Consider the following 21,556-nt stretch of genomic DNA (forward strand, 5'->3'; position numbering starts at 1 on the left):
GACATACTATACTATGACATTTTTTGTCACATTTTGGACGACATACTATACTATCACTTTTTGAGTCATTTTGGACGACATACTATACTATGACATTTTTGACTCATTTTGGACGACATACTATACTATGACTTTTTTAGGTGATTTTGGACGACATACAATACTATGACTTTTTTGTCACATTTTGGACGACATACTATACTATGACTTTTTTGAGTAATTTTGGACGACATACTATACTATGACTATTTTAGGTGATTTTGGACGACATACTATACTATGACTTTTTTGACTCATTTTGGACGACATACTATACTATGAAGTTTTTGACTCATTTTGGACAACATACTATACTATGACATTTTTGACTGATTTTGGACGACATACTATACTATGACATTTTTGACTCATTTTGGACGACATACTATACTAGGACGTTTTTGACTGATTTTGGACGACATACTATACGATGACTTTTTGACTCATTTTGGACGACAGACTATACTATGAAGTTTTTGACTCATTTGGGAAGACATTCTATACTATGACATTTTTCACTGATTTTGGACGACATACTATACTATGACATTTTTGACTAATTTTGGACGACATACTATACTATGAAATTTTTTGACTCATTTTGGACGACATACAATACTATGACTTTTTTGTCACATTTTGGACGACATACTATTCTATGACATTTTTGACTAATTTTGGACGACATACTATACTATGACATTTTTGACTGATTTTGGACGACATACTATACTGTGACTTTTTTGTCACATTTTGGACGACATACTATACTATGACATTTTTGACTCATTTTGGACGACATACTATACTATGACTTTTTTGTCACATTTTGGACGACATACTATACTATGAAGTTTTTGACTCATTTGGGACGACATTCTATACTATGACATTTTTGACTGATTTTGGACGACATACTATACTATGACATTTTTTACTAATTTTGGACGACATACTATACTATGACATTTTTTGTCACATTTTGGACGACATACTATACTATCACTTTTTTGAGTCATTTTGGACGACATACTATACTATGACATTTTTGACTAATTTTGGACGACATACTATACTATGACATTTTTGACTGATTTTGGACGACATACTATACTATGACATTTTTGACTGATTTTGGACGACATACTATACTATGACTTTTTTGACTAATTTTGGACGACATACTATACTATGACATTTTTTGTCACATTTTAGACGACATACTATGCTATGACTTTTTTGTCACATTTTGGACTACATACTATACTATGAAATTTTTGACTGATTTTGGACGACATACTATACTATGACATTTTTGACTGATTTTGGACGACATACTATACTATGACGTTTTTGACTCATTTTGGACGACATACTATACTATGACATTGTTTACTCATTTGGGACGACATTCTATACTATGACATTTTTGACTCATTTTGGACGACATACTATACTATGACATTTTTTGTCACCTTTTGGACGACATACTATACTATGACTTTTTTGAGTCATTTTGGACGACATACTATACTAGGACTTTTTTTGGTGATTTTGGACAACATACTATACTACGACATTTTTGACTGATTTTGGACGACATACTATACTATGACTTTTTTGTCACATTTTGGACGACATACTATCCTATGACTTTTTTGTCACATTTTGGACGACATACTATACTACGACTTTTTTGAGTCATTTTGGACGACATACTATACTATGACATTGTTTACTCATTTTGGACGACATACTATACTATGACATTTTTGACTGATTTTGGACGACATACTTCACTATGACATTGTTTACTCATTTTGGACGACATACTATACTATGACATTTTTGATCGATTTTGGACGACATACTATACTATGACATTTTTGACTGATTTTTGACGACATACTATACTATGACTTTTTCGTCACATTTTGGACGACATACTATACTATCACTTTTTTGAGTCATTTTGGACGACATACTATACTATGACTTTTTTAGGTGATTTTGGACGACATACTATACTACGACATTTTTGACTGATTTTGGACGACATACTATACTATGACTTTTTTGTCACATTTTGGACGACATACTATCCTATGACTTTTTTGTCACATTTTGGACGACATACTATACTACGACTTTTTTGAGTCATTTTGGACGACATACTATACTATGACATTGTTTACTCATTTTGGACGACATACTATACTATGACATTTTTGACTAATTTTGGACGACATACTATACTATGACATTTTTGACTGATTTTGGACGACATACTATACTATGACATTTTTGACTGATTTTGGACGACATACTATACTATGACTTTTTTGACTAATTTTGGACGACATACTATACTATGACATTTTTTGTCACATTTTAGACGACATACTATGCTATGACTTTTTTGTCACATTTTGGACTACATACTATACTATGAAATTTTTGACTGATTTTGGACGACATACTATACTATGACATTTTTGACTGATTTTGGACGACATACTATACTATGACGTTTTTGACTCATTTTGGACGACATACTATACTATGACATTGTTTACTCATTTGGGACGACATTCTATACTATGACATTTTTGACTCATTTTGGACGACATACTATACTATGACATTTTTTGTCACATTTTGGACGACATACTATACTACGACTTTTTTGAGTCATTTTGGACGACATACTATACTATGACATTGTTTACTCATTTTGGACGACATACTATACTATGACATTTTTGACTGATTTTGGACGACATACTTTACTATGACATTGTTTACTCATTTTGGACGACATACTATACTATGACATTTTTGATTGATTTTGGACGACATACTATACTATGACATTTTTGACTGATTTTTGACGACATACTATACTATGACTTTTTCGTCACATTTTGGACGACATACTATACTATCACTTTTTTGAGTCATTTTGGACGACATACTATACTATGACTTTTTTAGGTGATTTTGGACGACATACAATACTATGACATTTTAGACTGATTTTGGACGACATACTATACTATGACATTTTTGACTGATTTTGGACGACATACTATACTACGACATTTTTGACTGATTTTGGACGACATACATAAAAATGTGACTTTTTTGTCACATTTTGGACGACATACTATCCTATGACTTTTTTGTCACATTTTGGACGACATACTATACTACGACTTTTTTGAGTCATTTTGGACGACATACTATACTATGACATTGTTTACTCATTTTGGACGACATACTATACTATGACATTTTTGACTGATTTTGGACGACATACTTTACTATGACATTGTTTACTCATTTTGGACGACATACTATACTATGACATTTTTGATTGATTTTGGACGACATACTATACTATGACATTTTTGACTGATTTTTGACGACATACTATACTATGACTTTTTCGTCACATTTTGGACGACATACTATACTATCACTTTTTTGAGTCATTTTGGACGACATACTATACTATGACTTTTTTAGGTGATTTTGGACGACATACAATACTATGACATTTTAGACTGATTTTGGACGACATACTATACTATGACATTTTTGACTGATTTTGGACGACATACTATACTATGACGTTTTTGACTCATTTTGGACCACATACTATACTATGACTTTTTTGTCACATTTTGGACGACATACTATATACTATGACATTGTTTACTCATTTTGGACGACATACTATACTATGACATTTTTGATTGATTTTGGACGACATACTATACTATGACATTTTTGACTGATTTTTGACGACATACTATACTATGACTTTTTTGTCACATTTTGGACGACATACTATACTATGACTTTTTTGAGTCATTTTGGACGACATACTATACTATGAAGTTTTTGACTAATTTTGGACGACATACTATACTATGACTTTTTTGACTCATTTTGGACAACATACTATACTATGACATTTTTGACTCATTTTGGACGACATACTATACTATGACGTTTTTGACTCATTTTGGACGACATACTATACTATGACGTTTTTGACTCATTTTAGACGACATACTATACTATGACATTTTTGACTGTTTTTGGACGACATACTATACTATGACATTTTTGACTCATTTTGGACGACATTCTATACTATGACATTTTTCACAGATTTTGGACGACATACTATACTATGACATTTTTGACTAATTTTGGACGACATACTATACTATGACATTTTTGACTGATTTTGGACGACATACTATACTATGACTTTTTTGTCACATTTTGGACGACATACTATTCTATGACATTTTTGACTGATTTTGGACGACATACTATACTATGACATTTTTGACTGATTTTGGACGACATACTATACTATGACTTTTTTGTCACATTTTGGACGACATACTATACTATGAAGTTTTTGACTCTTTTGGGACGACATTCTATACTATGACATTTTTGACTCATTTTGGACGACATACTATACTATGACATTTTTTACTGATTTTGGACGACATACTATACTATGACTTTTTGAGTCATTTTTGACGACATACTATACTATGAAGTTTTTGACTCATTTGGGACGACATTCTATACTATGACATTTTTGACTGATTTTGGACGACATACTATACTATGACATTTTTTACTAATTTTGGACGACATACTATACTATGACTTTTTTGTCACATTTTGGACGACATACTATACTATGAAGTTTTTGACTCTTTTGGGACGACATTCTATACTATGACATTTTTTACTCATTTTGGACGACATACTATACTATGACATTTTTTACTGATTTTGGACGACATACTATACTATGACTTTTTGAGTCATTTTTGACGACATACTATACTATGAAGTTTTTGACTCATTTGGGACGACATTCTATACTATGACATTTTTGACTGATTTTGGACGACATACTATACTATGACATTTTTTACTAATTTTGGACGACATACTATACTATGACATTTTTTGTCACATTTTGGACGACATACTATACTATCACTTTTTTGAGTCATTTTGGACGACATACTATACTATGACTTTTTTAGGTGATTTTGGACGACATACAATACTATGACTTTTTTGTCACATTTTGGACGACATACTATTCTATGACTTTTTTGAGTCATTTTGGACGACATACTATACTATGACGTTTTTGACAAATTTTGGACGACATACTATACTATGACATTTTTGACTGATTTTGGACGACATACTATACTATGACATTTTTGACTGATTTTGGACGACATACTATACTATGACTTTTTTGGACCACATTACTATACTATGACATTTATGACTCATTTTGGACGACATACTATACTATGACATTTTTGACTGATTTTGGACGACATACTATGCTATGACTTTTTTGACTCATTTCGGACGACATACAATACTATGACATTTTTGACTGATTTTGGACGACATACTATACTATGACATTTTTGACTCATTTTGGACGACATACTATACTATGACTTTTTTGACTCATTTTGGACGACATACTATACTATGACGTTTTTGACTCATTTTGGACCACATACTATACTATGACTTTTTTGACTCATTTTGGACGACATACTATACTATGACGTTTCTGACTCATTTTGGACGACATACTATACTATGACTTTTTTGACTGATTTTGGAAGACATACTATACTATGACTTTTTTGACTCATTTTGGACGACATACTATACTATGACTTTTTTGAGTCATTTTGGACGACATACTATACTATGACGTTTTTGACTCATTTTGGACGACATACTATACTATGACTTTTTTGAGTCATTTTGGACGACATGGTTTTGGGACATATTGAGTACTCTTTCAGTTGGCTGAGTGGTTTGTGACGCTCCCATTCAGAACTCGATATTAAGGGACACTGGTTCAAAGCCTACTGCTGACGGATAAATAAGACAATTGTGGTTTGACACAACATACTATACTATGACAATTTCGGTCATTTTGGACCACATACTATACTATGACATTTTTGACTGATTTTGGACAACATACTATACTATGACATTTTTGACTGATTTTGGACAACATACTATACTATGACATTTTTGACTGATTTTGGACAACATACTATACTATGACATTTTTGACTGATTTTGGACAACATACTATACTACGACATTTTTGACTGATTTTGGACGACATACTATACTACGACTTTTTTGAGTCTTTTTGGACGACATACTATACTATGACATTTTTGAGTGATTTTGGACGACATATTATACTATGACTTTTTTCTTTGTTACGACCAGGCCTCGGGTAAAACCTGATCACAACATGAATAGTGAGACTCCCCCTCTCAACTCCCAGGAAACCACCAGCAACAAGTCAAACAAAGCATTTTAAAGGTTTATTAAAATCAAGCACAACATGTCTACTGGCAGTCTGGCTGTGAGTGGTTTCAGGAAGTCCACTGCAGCTGGGATGTTCAGGCCTCTTATTCAGATTCCTTCCGGGCAGGACCAATCAGCTCCAAGGATCCACCTAGACTCACTCACACACGTCATTCACTCACACATGCACAACTGCAACACCTGGACAACATACTATACTATGACTTTTTTGAGCAATTTTGGATGACATACTATATACTATGACTTTTTTGAGCGATTTTGGATGACATACTATACTATGACTTTTTTGTCACATTTTCGATGACATACTATACTATGACTTTTTGAGCGAGTATAGTATGTCGACCAAAATGTGACAAAAAAGTCATAGTATAGTATGTCGTCCAATATGTGACAAAAAAGTCATAGTATAGTATGTCATCCAAAATTGCTCAAAAAAGTCATAGTATTGTATGTCGTCCAAAATCGCTCAAAAAAGTCATAGTATAGTATGTCGTCCAAAATGTGACAAAAAAGTCATAGTATAATATGTCGTCCAAAATCGCTCAAAAAAGTTATAGTGTAGTATGTTGTCCAAAATCACTTAAGTCATAACATAGTATGTCGTCCAAAATGTGACAAAAAAGTCATAGTATAGTATGTCGTCCAAAATCGCTCAAAAAAGTCATAGTATAGTATGTCGTCCAAAATCACTCAAAAAAGTCATAGTATAGTATGTCGTCCAAAATCACTCAAAAAAGTCATAATATAGTATGTCATCCAAAATGTGACAAAAAAGTCATAGTATTGTATGTCGTCCAAAATCACTCAAAAAAGTCATAGTATAGTATGTCGTCCAATATGTGACAAAAAAGTCATAGTATAGTATGTCGTCTAAAATCACTCAAAAAAGTCATAGTATAGTATGTCGTCTAAAATCGCTCAAAAAAGTCATAGTATTGTATGTCGTCCAAAATCGCTCAAAAAAGTCATAGTATAGTATGTCGTCCAAAATCGCTCAAAAAAGTCATAGTATAGTATGTCGTCCAAAATCGCTCAAAAAAGTCATAGTATAGTATGTCGTCCAAAATCGCTCAAAAAAGTCATAGTATAGTATGTTGTCCAAAATGTAAAAAAAAAGTCATAGTATTGTATGTCGTCCAAAATCGCTCAAAAAAGTCATAGTATAGTATGTCGTCCAATATGTGACAAAAAAAGTCATAGTATTGTATGTCGTCCAAAATCGCTTAAAAAAGTCATAGTATAATATGTCGTCCAAAATCACTCAAAAAAGTCATAGTATAGTATGTCGTCCAAAATCACTCAAAAAAGTCATAGTATTGTATGTCGTCCAAAATCGCTTAAAAAAGTCATAGTATAATATGTCGTCCAAAATCACTCAAAAAAGTCATAGTATAGTATGTCGTCCAAAATCACTCAAAAAAGTCATAGTATTGTATGTCGTCCAAAATCGCTTAAAAAAGTCATAGTATAATATGTCGTCCAAAATCACTCAAAAAAGTCATAGTATAGTATGTCGTCCAAAATCACTCAAAAAAGTCATAATATAGTATGTCGTCCAAAATGTGACAAAAAAGTCATAGTATTGTATGTCGTCCAAAATCAGTCAAAAAAGTCATAGTATAGTATGTCGTCTAAAATCACTCAAAAAAGTCATAGTATAGTATGTCGTCTAAAATCACTCAAAGAAGTCATAGTATTGTATGTCGTCCAAAATCGCTTAAAAAAGTCATAGTATAGTATGTCGTCCAAAATCGCTCAAAAAAGTCATAGTATAGTATGTTGTCCAAAATGTAAAAAAAAAGTCATAGTATTGTTTGTTGTCCAAAATGTAAAAAAAAAGTCATAGTATAGTATGTCGTCCAATATGTGACAAAAAAAGTCATAGTATTGTATGTCGTCCAAAATCGCTTAAAAAAGTCATAGTATAATATGTCGTCCAAAATCACTCAAAAAAGTCATAGTATAGTATGTCGTCCAAAATCACTCAAAAAAGTCATAGTATTGTATGTCGTCCAAAATCGCTTAAAAAAGTCATAGTATAATATGTCGTCCAAAATCACTCAAAAAAGTCATAGTATAGTATGTCGTCCAAAATCACTCAAAAAAGTCATAGTATTGTATGTCGTCCAAAATCGCTTAAAAAAGTCATAGTATAATATGTCGTCCAAAATCACTCAAAAAAGTCATAGTATAGTATGTCGTCCAAAATCACTCAAAAAAGTCATAATATAGTATGTCGTCCAAAATGTGACAAAAAAGTCATAGTATTGTATGTCGTCCAAAATCAGTCAAAAAAGTCATAGTATAGTATGTCGTCTAAAATCACTCAAAAAAGTCATAGTATAGTATGTCGTCTAAAATCACTCAAAGAAGTCATAGTATTGTATGTCGTCCAAAATCGCTTAAAAAAGTCATAGTATAGTATGTCGTCCAAAATCGCTCAAAAAAGTCATAGTATAGTATGTTGTCCAAAATGTAAAAAAAAAGTCATAGTATTGTTTGTTGTCCAAAATGTAAAAAAAAAGTCATAGTATTGTATGTCATCCAAAATCGCTCAAAAAAGTCATAGTATAGTATGTCTTCCAGTTTTTTGGACAACATACTAACCTATGACTTTTTTGAGTGATTTTGGACGACATACTAACCTATTACTTTTTTTTGTCAAATTTTGAGCGACATACTAATTTATTACTTTTTTGTCACTTTTTCAGTCCCAGTCCGTGGGTGAATTAATAAATCTATTGTGCAAAATGAATCTGCAGATAACAACAATAATAATAATAATAATAATAATAACAAAAACAAACATACAGTAACTTGATCATGAAATTGATTGGGGGGCCATAAATGTTCCATAGGTCGCGGTTTGAGACCCCTGTGTTAGATAATCACCACAAAATGTAACAAATTAGAAACATACATGAATACATCATCACATTATTAATCCCATAGGACGTGGAAGTAAAAACAAACGACAAAAAAACATTAACACAGAGTTATTAAACCTATGTCCACATTTTTACACTTTATTTATAGTTTTACTCCAGTAAAAGATAAGAGGACGATTGTCTACAATACATCATGACAACCACCCTGAACAAACTTGAGATAGTATCGTCTCACCATGTGTGTCCTTGTTTTGTTTTACAGAAACCAGATGAGAGACCAACCTTTCAAGAGCTGGTCACTTATGTCCAGGACTTGCTGTACGAGCTGCAGTAGATTTCACAGTTATCCACACAAGCACATGTCATTCTACAGCAGCACATCTGAACAGTGAATGTGAATATGTACCACGGATGTCATTATAACTGATACAGTTACCGTAGATCAGCATTTATAGGTTAGCATTGTGTTTATATTTCAGTGTGGAATTGTGACAAATTGACAATTTTTACAAATGGAAAATCAAGCTTTTGAAAGAGCAGATCTGTTGCACTATTAAAAGCCAAGTATAGTCGGCTTTGATTGTAAGTGAAAAACAACAACATGACTTTATTATCACAGTAATAGTTTTGCAGAGGCTGTATTTTAAATAGTTTTATTAAAATCATATTAGTAGTCTGCAAATGTTATATAAAAGGAAAATAGATTTAATTTACTAAATGACTCTCTTTATTAACCTCCTGTAGCAGATTTTGTAAAATAATATCTAATGACTCTTTTTTTTGGCGGGGGGGGGGGGTTTGTTTGACTTTAAGTTTTCACCAGAATACGACTGTAAATGGGCTCTCGTAAAAATAAATGTCTTAAAAACCACTTGTTGATGAGATTCATAAAGAGATTGAGATGTAAAAGTTTGTTTAACATAACTCGTTAACTGCATAACTATATTATGGCTCCTCACAAACATTTGTGACTCTAATGTATCCCTTACATATACATTGCTTTTCACGGTTGCATTTCACAGTGACACAAGGAACATGATTCAAATGTGATGATGCATTTGTTAATAAGAATTATATATAACATCTATAGATTTGAGGAATTCCTTGTAAGGCATAACACACATCTATAGCACCCAACATCCACATACATGTATTGTATACATATAGTATATATATATATACATGTACATGTATATATTTCTTAATTTTTTCTGTTCTACTGTATATACCAGGGAATGTGATTGTAGTATGTAGAAAATGAAACAAATAACAATAAATTAGTTCACTTTCCATCTTAATCTTATAATATATGTGAGGAAGAGAGGTTTTATGAGAGAGCAAATTATCTTTTATAGAGACTTTGCTCTGACTATTTACACCACTGTATTTTAACGTTGGTGATAATTACTGTGTAAATGAGAGCTCAATATTTTCTCAGGTGCTACTTGATATAAAAAGTTTGAGGACCACTGATCTAAAGAACATTGTTCTGTGTTTAAAACACATTTTCATTGACATTCTTTAGAAGTTTAAATTGAAAGAAAGAATGTTATGTTTGCTGTGTGTTGAGAAGAAGAAATTCAGACTTTTATGTGTAAAAATAGTCAATTATACATAAAATCCCTGCTGTTTTTCTTTTATAGGTTAGTATGAAAGAAAGATACATTTAATCACTATGCTAACTTTAATTTTACAAACAAATTATATTAACTTAGATTTAAAAAGATACAAAAATGATTAAATATATTATTAAATTATAAATAAAAGAACACTTTTATGCGTAAAAATGGTCAATTATACATAAAAATACTTTTAATCACTATACTAACTAAAATTTTACAAACAAATTAAAGAAAGAAAGAGTGAAAGAGAGAGAAAGAGAGAAAGAAAGAAAGAACGAAAGAAGGGAAGGACAATAAACTTGACTGTAAAATCTTTGACGAAGACTTACGTTTGCGTGATGACGTACGACGTAGGCAGAACACGTGCAGTGATTGGCTGAGTTACTTCCTGTTTCCCGTCGTCCATTCATGCACGTGAAGGTCAGGATTACAGTGTTCATTTACTCATAATCAGGTAAATTGTGCCCTCGCGACGTGTCTGTGGGTGAGTTATGGACGGTCAGGCAGCGACAGCTGACCCTCAGCTCCAGCACTTCATCGAGATCGAGTCTCAGAAGCAAAGGTTTCAGCAACTGGTGCATCAAATGACTGAGGTTTGCTGGGTAAGATTAGCTTTAAGCTAACAGTGTAGCTCGTCTACGTGTTTTTCTACTCATGTGTTTGTAGCAGCTGGTTTTATTATTTGCTGCAAACTGTAAACAAATGTGTAGATTACGCCGCATATGTGTGTCCAGCTGTCACCTGTGTTATTAAGAAGAAATTCAGACTTATGTGTGAAAATAGTCAATTATACTTTAAATCCCTGTTTTGTTTTGTTTTGCTTATTAAGTGTAAGTACTCCGCTGTGTTTAGGTAATTATATGTATGACTGTACATCTAAAGTACGTAATGCAGAAATAAATGACTGATGTAATCACACTGTCATCATTAGATTATTATTAACGCAGTAAGGAGTTGGAGCTGTTTCAATTATTGTTTTTATACTAGTTTAAATTTTCTGATTATATCTGTTATTGTTTTTTTTAGTAATATTAATAAATATTATGATAATTGACACATTAATGATGCTTGTTGTGTCCAAACAATAGTCCCAAGTCCCAAGTAAAATATGGATAGCTCAATACCATTTTTTCCCCCATGTGCAATACTAATACAGCTAATACAACAACAATTAAAAGATTTTTTAAGATTCTAATTATCAACAACTAAATTATTTGTCTACAATTTTGTTTATCAGTCAATCGGTTTGGGTCGAGAAGGCAGGTTAAATCAAAGCATGTTTTGTATTGTAGTCATTGCATTATTTTTTGGGACATTATAATTTTGTGGTTTACAGTGTTGATATTAGAGATTACAGAGGTATGCAGCTTATTCTTGTACCATCTAGTTAGAACCAAGTAACATGTTTAGCCCTCATTTACACTCTGGTTACGTGATGGTTTTGGTGCACGTCTGTTTGTTTTAGTAAAAAACTGTACCTAGTTTTAGGGTTAATAGGTGGTATTAGGTTTTTTTCAGTTTTGAACACATACCAATTATTAGATTGCCTTATTCGTTATTTAAAATAGAGTTTTTGGCAGACACAAAAAGATATTTGAAGACTCTGCTCTTTAGAAATTAGAATTAATTTGTCACAAGTTACAGAATAAACAACCTACCATTAGAGCACTGATGCCCAACTGTTGCTTGTAATGCTATGTGTGAGCTGTTGGGACTTTATTGCTCTGTCTCTGTCTCCAGGAGAAATGTATGGACAAGCCGGGGCCAAAGCTGGACTCCAGGACAGAAACATGCTTTGTTAACTGTGTGGAGCGATTCATCGACACAAGCCAGTTCATCCTAAACAGACTGGAACAGACCCAGAGAAGCCGCGGCGCATTCTCTGAGACCATGTCAGATTAAAAACTGCCGGTAAATGGACTCGCAAGATTCACGGCCCCTGCTCTGTAACAAGACCGTTTGCTCCTGATACAGCTGACCGAATGTTGCAGAACTGGCTGATCGAGTGCAAAAAGGAAGAAGACGACCAAGTGTTACTTTAGAAACAAGTGCCTGAGATAATCGGTGTATGTGGGTGTGCAGGCCCTTATTTGTCCTCCATTTGATGGGATACAAGTGTTGTAAAATGCTTATAGGGAGGTCTCTTGCGCACAGATTGTTACACTGTCATGTTGCACTGAGTCGACGGATTCAAGCCATTTCACTGATCAGGCCGTGAAATCGGATTTGAATGAATTAAGATCCACTGCTTCAATCATGTGGTTATGAGAGTGGGAGACGGCAGAAAGGTGGACGCGTCTGGGACATTCAAGTTGCCAACCGATTGTTACAGCGACCTGGACTCGACCACACACACACACACACAAACGTAATTTAAGAGAACTAATAGTCTTCTGGACTGTACATATGCAATAAACAAAATGCCACATACTCGCTATGTCCATTTTGTCATGCTTTAATAAGCTTTGTGAAAGACAAAGTTATGTTACTGGTTTGCGCAGTGGACATTCATAGAGAGAAAGAACATTCTTTGGTGCGACTCATATGAGGTATTAACAGTAACTTGTGGGGAGGAATTATTCAAATACAGTTAAGGGCAGTAAAGAGATTCTGGTCATAGTGCATTGATTTGTGCAACAGATTATCGAGGTTAAAGATAAATAGGTATCAAGGCACAGTGTGGCTAATGCAGGTAAATATGAAATCTTCAATTTCACTTAAATTGCTGTAAAAGGAAAAATAAAGAGGTACACAGTACTGCAACAAACAATCACATAAATACACATTCAATTAGATAAAGAAATAAATGTACCACTGTGAAAAAAGTAAACATTTACATGGATTCCAGTGTGTCTATTAAATTTGGGCCTGTCCAGACCTGGTATGAACAACCACCCTGAGAGATGTGATCACAAGTGGACAGCCTACAGTGGGACGATCACACAAAATGTGCAAACCAATGTTTTATGAGTCCGACTGTGTCCATTGACAGTGTGTTTGTGCGTCTGTCACTGTTGCTGCGAGTGACGGAAACAGAAACAACTGGGTGAAGTTGCAAAGCTCAACTCAACCTGCTTTTACATGAAATAACTATTAAAATGAAAAACTGAGGAAGCGTTTAAGGCACATTGCGTTAGATCAGATCGCTCAGGACAGACGTTAATACCAAGTCTGAACCGCATCATTGTGTTCACCTTAAGGTAACAGGTTTATCCAGTGCATAAAACTTAGTGTTAGACAGACTTAAAGTCCATATTAAGTAAACTTTACTCGTCACAACATAAACCTAAAATGTGGATTAAAGCTGAATTGCAATAAGTAACATTCATGGTGAGAAAAATGCTGTTATAACCAATTCCCACTGCTCAAAAAACGGTTAAATCCCAGGTTTATGACCAGTGGGAATGTATTTAATTGCCATTCACTTCCGGGTCAAATGACTCAATAATGCGTGTAGGTTTTAATCACCTTTGGTTCTGATCAGAACATACTGTAAGACCGAGTGAACACGCAAACTTCTTCATTTTTGGTAGCGATAAATTGTCCCGCTTTCTTTTAAGCGCAACATTCACGTTCTGGCTGTTAGAATAAGTCGACATAAATGTGTGTAGCTTAAATGAAGGATCAATTGAAATAAGGACTGATGTAAAATACACAAAATGGCAACCACCGTGACTAAATCACTGAGCTCCGTGGTGGTGTTTTCTTCGTCGTCTGACTCAGACCAACCACCACCAATTAGACTGGTGTAAAGCGCCTTTTCTAGCAGTTTCACCAATCCCTGGTATCCCAGCTAATTTTAGAGAGAAAGAGGCTTTAGGGAGCTCTCTGGTGTGTACCCCACCCTGCTTTTGTGCCTCCTTCTCTTGGCAGGTTCATCTCATCTTCCTCTGTTTGGCTGTCGTGGCTGGGAAGAACCAGATAAGGCTGCTGGCCCCGTGGAGAACCCTGAGGACTCTTCTTCAGGAACAGTGGGAGGGAATCCCAGCTAAATGTGATGTCTTTGAAGGCGTGGAGGAGGAAGATCCCAAAGATGATGGTGAGGAACCCACTAATTGTACCCATTACTTTGTCAGGGGTCATGCGCAACCATTCCTTAAACAGGATAGCTGAACAGGCCATGACAGATGTGGTGAAGAAGACGTAGTAGATGGGAGTGACTATGGAGGTGTTAAAGATATCGAGGGCTTTGTTCAGGTAACTAATCTGAACGCTGATGCAGATTACCAGGCAGATGACTAAGGACCAGAACAGGGGTTCCTTCAGCACTGGTATCCCAGCAAACAGCTCCTTAATGCCAATGCCCAGGCCCTTGACACAAGACACAGAGAGGGAGCCAATCACAGAGCAGATCAGGATGTAGACCAGCATATTCTTCTGTCCAAACCGTGGAGCCACAGCAAAGATAAGAACCAGGCTGCTCCCCACAACGCACACAGCATACACAATGAAACCTAGTGGAGGCGGTCAACAGTGAGTTAGTACCACGAGAGAGAAATCCATTCGACCGTTAAACAGGGATTTAGTTTTCACAGCACGGTTAATGAGATCTCGGGAGTAAATTCTCACGGGTCGGGTTCTGCCTCTACCTGGGTCTTTAAGCTTCTCTGCCATGGAGGTGAGGGAATCAACCTCCTCTTCTTGTGGGGCATGGATCACCATCACAGTGGAGCCCAGGACACACAGCAAACAGCCAACCTTCCCATGGACATTCAGCCTCTCATTCAGAAAGTAAGTGGAGAGCACAGCACTGGAACAAACGGGGCAATAATTTAATTCTTTGTAATTGTAATAATTGTATTATTATGACCACTAACAAATCTCAAGAAAAGAACAAAACAAATCCATTCCCCGCCTATCAACAGCTTTCAGGAGGTTAATTGTTTTACTATATACTAGTTAACTACTATACTATACTGTACTATACTATACTATGTAACTATATAACTATAATAATGTTAGAAAATGACAGGAGCTTCTGTTCAGCTGTGACAGAATTGTGAGCACAGGAAGGAGAGATACATCTTCAAAAGATCTTCAAAATATCTCTTACTCACTTCCTTAACAGTTTCAGAAGCTAATCTGTCAGTGAATCACAAGATAAGTTAAAGAGAAATATTTTGTAAACAATGTCCACATGTGGAGGGTAAAGGGGTAGAATATTAAGTGCTGAGGGCCCTAAACAACATCAGTGGCACATGAATAACACCTGGAATACAATTACCTCACAAGTACACTCAGTGCTCCAAGTGGCGTCACCAGTGTGGCGGGCGCAAACGCATATGCGGCGAAGTTCGCTGCCTCTCCGGTTCCCACTAGAACAACACATCAATGTCACCATCAGTGAGCACAAACTCACAGCTCTTGCTGTTGAAATTATTCTCTCACAACAACCCACATATGCAAATGACTTCTCTGGAGGAATGTGTACTTAGTAGATACGGTGTGGGTGCGAGACCTACTGCGACGTCACCAGCAAAATACCAAACCCACTTTTCTTTAGAAAAACAAAGACCACAATGTTTTCTGAGCGTGGCGGGTGAGACCATGTCACCAAGTAAATCATACTCACTTGAAATGAGTCCTGCCCACCACAGCCATTCTTTCAGGTATGCATATCCCCCTTGACCTGTGGAGATATAGAAATAAATAGTAATTATATAATATTTAAACTCGTTGTCCTGTCAAGATAATTGACCTTTAACAGTGAGGTGTTTTTACTGGACGTTTAATGTCTGCATCTCCTATCATATACGTGTAACTAATTAAAGTTCGTTTTTGCAGAAGTCATTTTTGTTCTTTTTTTAAGGCTAGTTTTATTATCTTGAAGTCTTTCTCGATTTCAAACCTGTGGTTCGACAAAATGAGTAAAAGCAGAAATGCTGACACTGTTCGTGGAAAGGATACTATGAGAGAAGCACTTTTTACTATTGATTCTTTATGTTCATCACGAGCGTGGCACGTCCACAACTTTTTAATGCAACAAAGTTCTTTATGGCACTGTTAATAACCTGTTACGTGTCAACTATTATCATTATTATTAGACGTGTTATTAGTAGTCCTAGTCCCAGAAAAGATTCACAAGAGGGCCCATGGAAGTTTGAATTCATAGAATAGGTGATATCAAAAGTGTTTTTTAAGGTTGGATGAGTAGGGAAAGTCGCTCTCCCTTGGGCTGGTTTTTATGATGCTGTTTTTATTACATTTGTATAAATGTGGACACAGAATCGGAACTTCTCGAAGCTTCTTTATGCTGCTTTTTCGATAGAGTATAAGACATTAGTGATGATCTCCTGCACTTCCTTAAATGTTATGACAGTCTCACACTAATCATTTCATTATTGTTATTATTACATAAAGTATCATACAGTACCTGCTCGCTTTGAGCCCTTGCTCGCCAGTCGCAGCAGACCTTTCTTTTTCAGGATGTAACTTGCACCGATGAAGATACTGGAGCTCAGCGCCAGAGACAGACCGATGTAGAAGTCCAAGCGGCTCACTTCCATCTGGAACACAAAATGGCGCCTCTTTCTCTCTCTCTTGCTGTTTTTCCTCTCTGCTACGTTACAACAAGTGGACTTTAATGAGAAAAACAAGCATTCGTTTTGAAGTTTTCAGGAGTCAAGAAGCAACAGAAGGCAAACAGTCATCTTCGACATCACATGACAGACAGACGCCTCTGCTACGGAGAGGCTGAAACTTAAGTGTTCAAACGACCAAACGAGCCAAGAAACTGACAACTAACACAACCTCTGTGTTGTTTTTGGGTAAAATAAAATAAATGACAGATTTAACTGCAGTGTAATGACGCGGTTTTTAACTTGTTTTACCTCCGTTGTCAAGTCAACTCCATCCGCCCGTCGTTGACAGCAGTGTAGGAAGTGAATGAGCAGGTGATTGGCTGAGATTGAGGGGGGCGGAGAGTAGAGTCTTCCACCAACACTTAGTTTTATTATATTGCATTTATGAGTTGCCTTTTAAAGTTAAAATAACTTAAAACTGCTTCTTTTTTTTTTAAAACTGCTTTTGTTCAACTCTCTCCTAAAACGGTTTTCAAATGTTTAACACGCAACATTTTGGATTAAGTGACAGAATTGGAATTTACTACCCATGAGGATGTTTGTTAAAATAAAACTCTTTTGGTTTTCATAGCCTTAGAAAGAGCTTTTTTTTTTTTACATGTACTTGTTTTACGGAGGCCACCATCATGTGCTGCCCTTTCTGCAGCAGCATAAATGGTCAAAGCAGCCAGAGTGAGTTCTGAAGTGACTGCTTAAGACACAAATGATGAAGAACAACGTCCTCTTTGGACTTTGAAGCAGGGGAGCTTTTTGTTGCATTCTGCAGGCTCACCAATAAATGTCACTAATAAACCATTCACACTGGTCGAGGGACCAAGTGGAATAGTTCGGTTCAGTACAGTATATGTAAATATACCAGTATGGCACATATATCATTGCATTTCCATAAGGAATAGTACAAAAATAACTGTCAAGTGACACCGTTACTGAGCTTCGTGGTGGTGCTTTCTTCTTTCTCTGAGTTAATCACCTTATTTAGTGGCTTCATCCAGGTTTCAAAATCACAAGTACTTCCACAGATTTTAGTGTGAAAGAGGCTGTTTTTTTTGTTTGTTTTTTTACACACTGGACCTTTAAGATATTTTAAATTTTTCAAAGGTCCAGTGTAAAAAAAACAGTGATAACCCAGCTAACAATTTCTGAAAGATAACATTCTAGAAAACATTCCCACAACTCCTATGTCAGTACTTCTCAAATAGTGGGGTGGGCCCCCCTGGGGGGGGGGTTGCGTGAGAGGCAGGGCAGGACAGGACAACTCATACAGTGGTTTATACAGATAAATAAATAAAAATGATCAGGTTCTCAATAGTATTTCAATTCGCGGGGGAACGGGGGGAACCGTTCTGGAAACCGAAAACATTCGGTTTCCAGAACGTTCCCCTAACATTAATTTTGTCACAACATTTCTATAACATTATTTTACCTTATGACAGCATTTAGTACTAATTTTATTATTTTAAACTGCACATTAGCACTCATACTTGCAGTCACTGATGAATGAACAGGCAAACCTGATAGGATTTAAATTTTTTTACTTCAACATATATATAAATATACAAAATGAAAGTTCATGTTTACGTATATACAAATTTAAAATAAAATAAAAAATATAAGGGTGTGTGTAAAATGTGCATTGGTTGTCCGGAGGGGCCCACTCCATCAATCTTTGCGAGATGACCTAAAAAGTCGAACAAGAAACACAAGTTTGGTATGTTATATAAGACAAATTGCCCTACTAACAACCCGTTTTTTGTAAATCACATAAAGCTATTGCTAGATTTCATACATAAATTCACCAACACAGAAAAATAGAGGGAGAATTTCAATTTGTTACCTTTGTCTGTGTGGGGCAAACTTGAGTGCTTGCCCAATCAGGTCTTCTACTTGTGCTGCAGTGAGTGAAGGGAAGCTTATCTGGCAGGCACCTAGAGCAGAGGTCAAGAGTAGAGAAGTTACAAGTCAAATTAAAACCTCATTAGCTATGCATAATAATGATGTTGAGAACAACATAACACTTACTTATTATAATCCTACATAGGGAAAGGTCTTGGAAAGCCCTTTTTGACTTTCTCCCTCTCAGGCTATATTGTGACAGAACATCATTAGTAGCCACTCGCCGCAGCATACGGCGAACTGCAATACCACCGTTCTCTCCACCTAAGGTCACGAGGTATTGTTGCTGTAACAACATCCAAAAAAAATGCAAATGTAGAACAATGTGGAGAGGTTTTATAATCTCATTTTGCAGTTCAGTTTCATGAGATGTATGTAATTTAATGCTTCTTTATTAAAGACAAAATTATCATTACAAATAATGATATATAATATAAATAAATAACTTTATCACCAGTTTGGTCCTCCTCTCCAGCTGATTTAGACTCTGGTCAAACTCCTCCAGTTGGTCGACACTTTTGCAGGGAGACAGCAATACTATGTCATCTGCAGTGGCGTGTGCTGACCGTGGTGGAATGAGTGCGAGCAACTCATTCACACTGTCCTGCACCTGGTCCAACCGTTGTGCAATGCGGTCCGTGTATGCTCTCAAAGCTATGGAGAAATATCGATGGTGTTACTATAAGTTACGTTACAGATCGTATAAATACTCACATATAAACAAATGTGTCTTCTTACCATTAATGTCATTCTCATTGTCTGGGTCACTTATTGCATCTCTAGGAGTCACTTCTGCAGTTTGAAAAAACAAACTTACTCTCAACTTTCTTGTCATGTGATTGCGTTCACGTTTAACTGGAAATGTAAATTTTAAAGCCACGGTACCTTTGACTGGGTCCGGAAATGGAATGGCCCCATGTGTCAGTTGTAGCTGTGGTTGTTGTGGCTCTTCTTGTAGTAACTGCTCTATATGGAGAAGTGCCTGTTGTTGCTCGATCTTTTCCAGTGGTGTAAACTCCTGTTTTATCCTCTTCTGTGGCTTTGTGTAGCCCTGTCGTTCCTTCCTTGAACTCATTCTACACACCTGACAAATATCTAAGAAAATCAAAGCTGAATTAATTACAGACTTGAGTGCCCATGCCTTTATGTTGGCAGAACTACATGTAAATTGAAGGCAAGACTTGTCTGAACATGTAATAAGAACCGACAACCCCAATGAACTATGGCACCCCATTACATATGCATTATGCTATACATGGTAACTGCAGTACACTAAGAACATTTCGCACCGAGTGTGAGGAGCCTCAATAAAAAGGAGACTGAAGTTTTTTCTTATTGTGCAAAAAATAAACCGAACCGAAAACCGTGACCCAAAACCGCAATATACACCGAACCGTTGGCTAGTTCAACCGTTGCACACCTACTATCGCCGTCAGACTTTACCGTCTTCCATGTTTAAATAAAGCACATACGGTCCATCCTTTTGATGAGATGACACAAGGCATATTGGTTTAATAACTGTTTCTTCGGCTGCATTTTGAAATAAACAAGCTCACTGTTGGCGAAACATGAAAGCAAAGAGTAGAAAAAACACACAGCTCTTGTTTTTGCCTAATGTAAACAAGAGGGAGATATCCTGGACAGCTAGTTAAGTGGCTAAGCTAGCACGAGCTTGGACAGATCTTCTGCTCAAATAGGTCACACGAGTTTGTGTGTGCCTGTTAATCTCGAGCGAAAACTTACCTACGGTAAATTCCAATATATAGAGACGTGTTTCTGTTTCCAGAAGAAAACGTAGTGTGTGTGTAAATTATAAAGTCAGTGCACGTAACAACAGCGCAGCGCGGCGGCGGAAGTGAGAACGGGACTTTTATAGTTCACCAGAATGTAGTCTTCCCCCTACAGGCGAAGAGGTGTAACGGTTGGATTTTTAACATTGCAGTGAACAACTGAGTGGATAAATACTCCTTGAAAGATTTATTTTCGTATTTATTGAATTACTCATTTCACCAAAAAATACAAATAAATTAAGTGATAAATGTAACCTAACCTTAAATCATAAACTAAAGGTGAATCTAGCATCTGAAAACCTTTTTTA

At 35.6% G+C, this 21,556-nt stretch overlaps 4 protein-coding genes across 9 annotated transcripts in view; 2 read left to right on the top strand and 2 right to left on the bottom strand.

Annotated features, from left to right (window-relative positions):
- Window positions 1-10,138, top strand: part of btk (Bruton agammaglobulinemia tyrosine kinase) — a 30,598-nt gene extending 20,460 nt beyond the window's left edge. For both annotated transcript variants that reach the window (XM_058648996.1, XM_058648997.1), the window contains exon 18: window positions 9,625-10,138. In XM_058648996.1, coding sequence (XP_058504979.1) covers window positions 9,625-9,696 — 72 coding nt within the window. In that variant the 3' untranslated portion in view covers window positions 9,697-10,138. The remainder of the gene's footprint in view (window positions 1-9,624) is intronic.
- A 1,228-nt stretch (window positions 10,139-11,366) lies between these two features.
- On the top strand, window positions 11,367-13,414 carry timm8a (translocase of inner mitochondrial membrane 8 homolog A (yeast)). The gene is made up of 2 exons (XM_058650447.1): window positions 11,367-11,586; window positions 12,725-13,414. The coding sequence occupies exons 1-2, from the start codon at window positions 11,476-11,478 to the stop codon at window positions 12,884-12,886; spliced, it is 273 nt and encodes a 90-aa protein (XP_058506430.1). The 5' UTR covers window positions 11,367-11,475; the 3' UTR covers window positions 12,887-13,414.
- A 9-nt stretch (window positions 13,415-13,423) lies between these two features.
- On the bottom strand, window positions 13,424-17,988 carry zgc:101583 (uncharacterized protein LOC494104 homolog). 3 transcript variants are annotated; one of them, XM_058650446.1, is made up of 6 exons: window positions 17,815-17,988; window positions 17,358-17,490; window positions 16,557-16,613; window positions 16,209-16,299; window positions 15,574-15,734; window positions 13,424-15,438 (listed from the first exon to the last, which is right to left on the bottom strand). In XM_058650446.1, the coding sequence occupies exons 2-6, from the start codon at window positions 17,488-17,490 to the stop codon at window positions 14,801-14,803; spliced, it is 1,080 nt and encodes a 359-aa protein (XP_058506429.1). In that variant the 5' UTR covers window positions 17,815-17,988; the 3' UTR covers window positions 13,424-14,800. The 3 variants fall into 3 exon arrangements, with proteins under 3 accessions (XP_058506429.1, XP_058506426.1, XP_058506427.1); XM_058650443.1 differs by having other exon boundaries at window positions 17,358-17,543; window positions 17,815-17,987; XM_058650444.1 differs by having other exon boundaries at window positions 17,358-17,562; window positions 17,815-17,987.
- Window positions 17,989-19,080: 1,092 nt separating this feature from the next.
- LOC131472288 (uncharacterized) lies at window positions 19,081-21,352 on the bottom strand. Of its 3 annotated transcripts, none has more exons than XR_009242082.1 (7): window positions 21,202-21,352; window positions 20,344-20,553; window positions 20,197-20,250; window positions 19,913-20,112; window positions 19,585-19,722; window positions 19,400-19,490; window positions 19,081-19,243 (listed from the first exon to the last, which is right to left on the bottom strand). XR_009242082.1 is itself a non-coding variant. In XM_058649293.1 (7 exons), the coding sequence occupies exons 2-7, from the start codon at window positions 20,531-20,533 to the stop codon at window positions 19,225-19,227; spliced, it is 714 nt and encodes a 237-aa protein (XP_058505276.1). In that variant the 5' UTR covers window positions 20,534-20,553; window positions 21,202-21,352; the 3' UTR covers window positions 19,081-19,224. The 3 variants fall into 3 exon arrangements, 2 of the variants coding, with proteins under 2 accessions (XP_058505276.1, XP_058505277.1); XM_058649293.1 differs by having other exon boundaries at window positions 19,585-19,744; XM_058649294.1 differs by lacking the exon at window positions 21,202-21,352 and adding an exon at window positions 20,879-21,167 and having other exon boundaries at window positions 19,585-19,744.
- Window positions 21,353-21,556: the final 204 nt, after the last annotated feature.

The sequence above is a fragment of the Solea solea genome, chromosome 14 (assembly GCF_958295425.1).
Source record: "Solea solea chromosome 14, fSolSol10.1, whole genome shotgun sequence".
NCBI lineage: Eukaryota > Metazoa > Chordata > Actinopteri > Pleuronectiformes > Soleidae > Solea > Solea solea.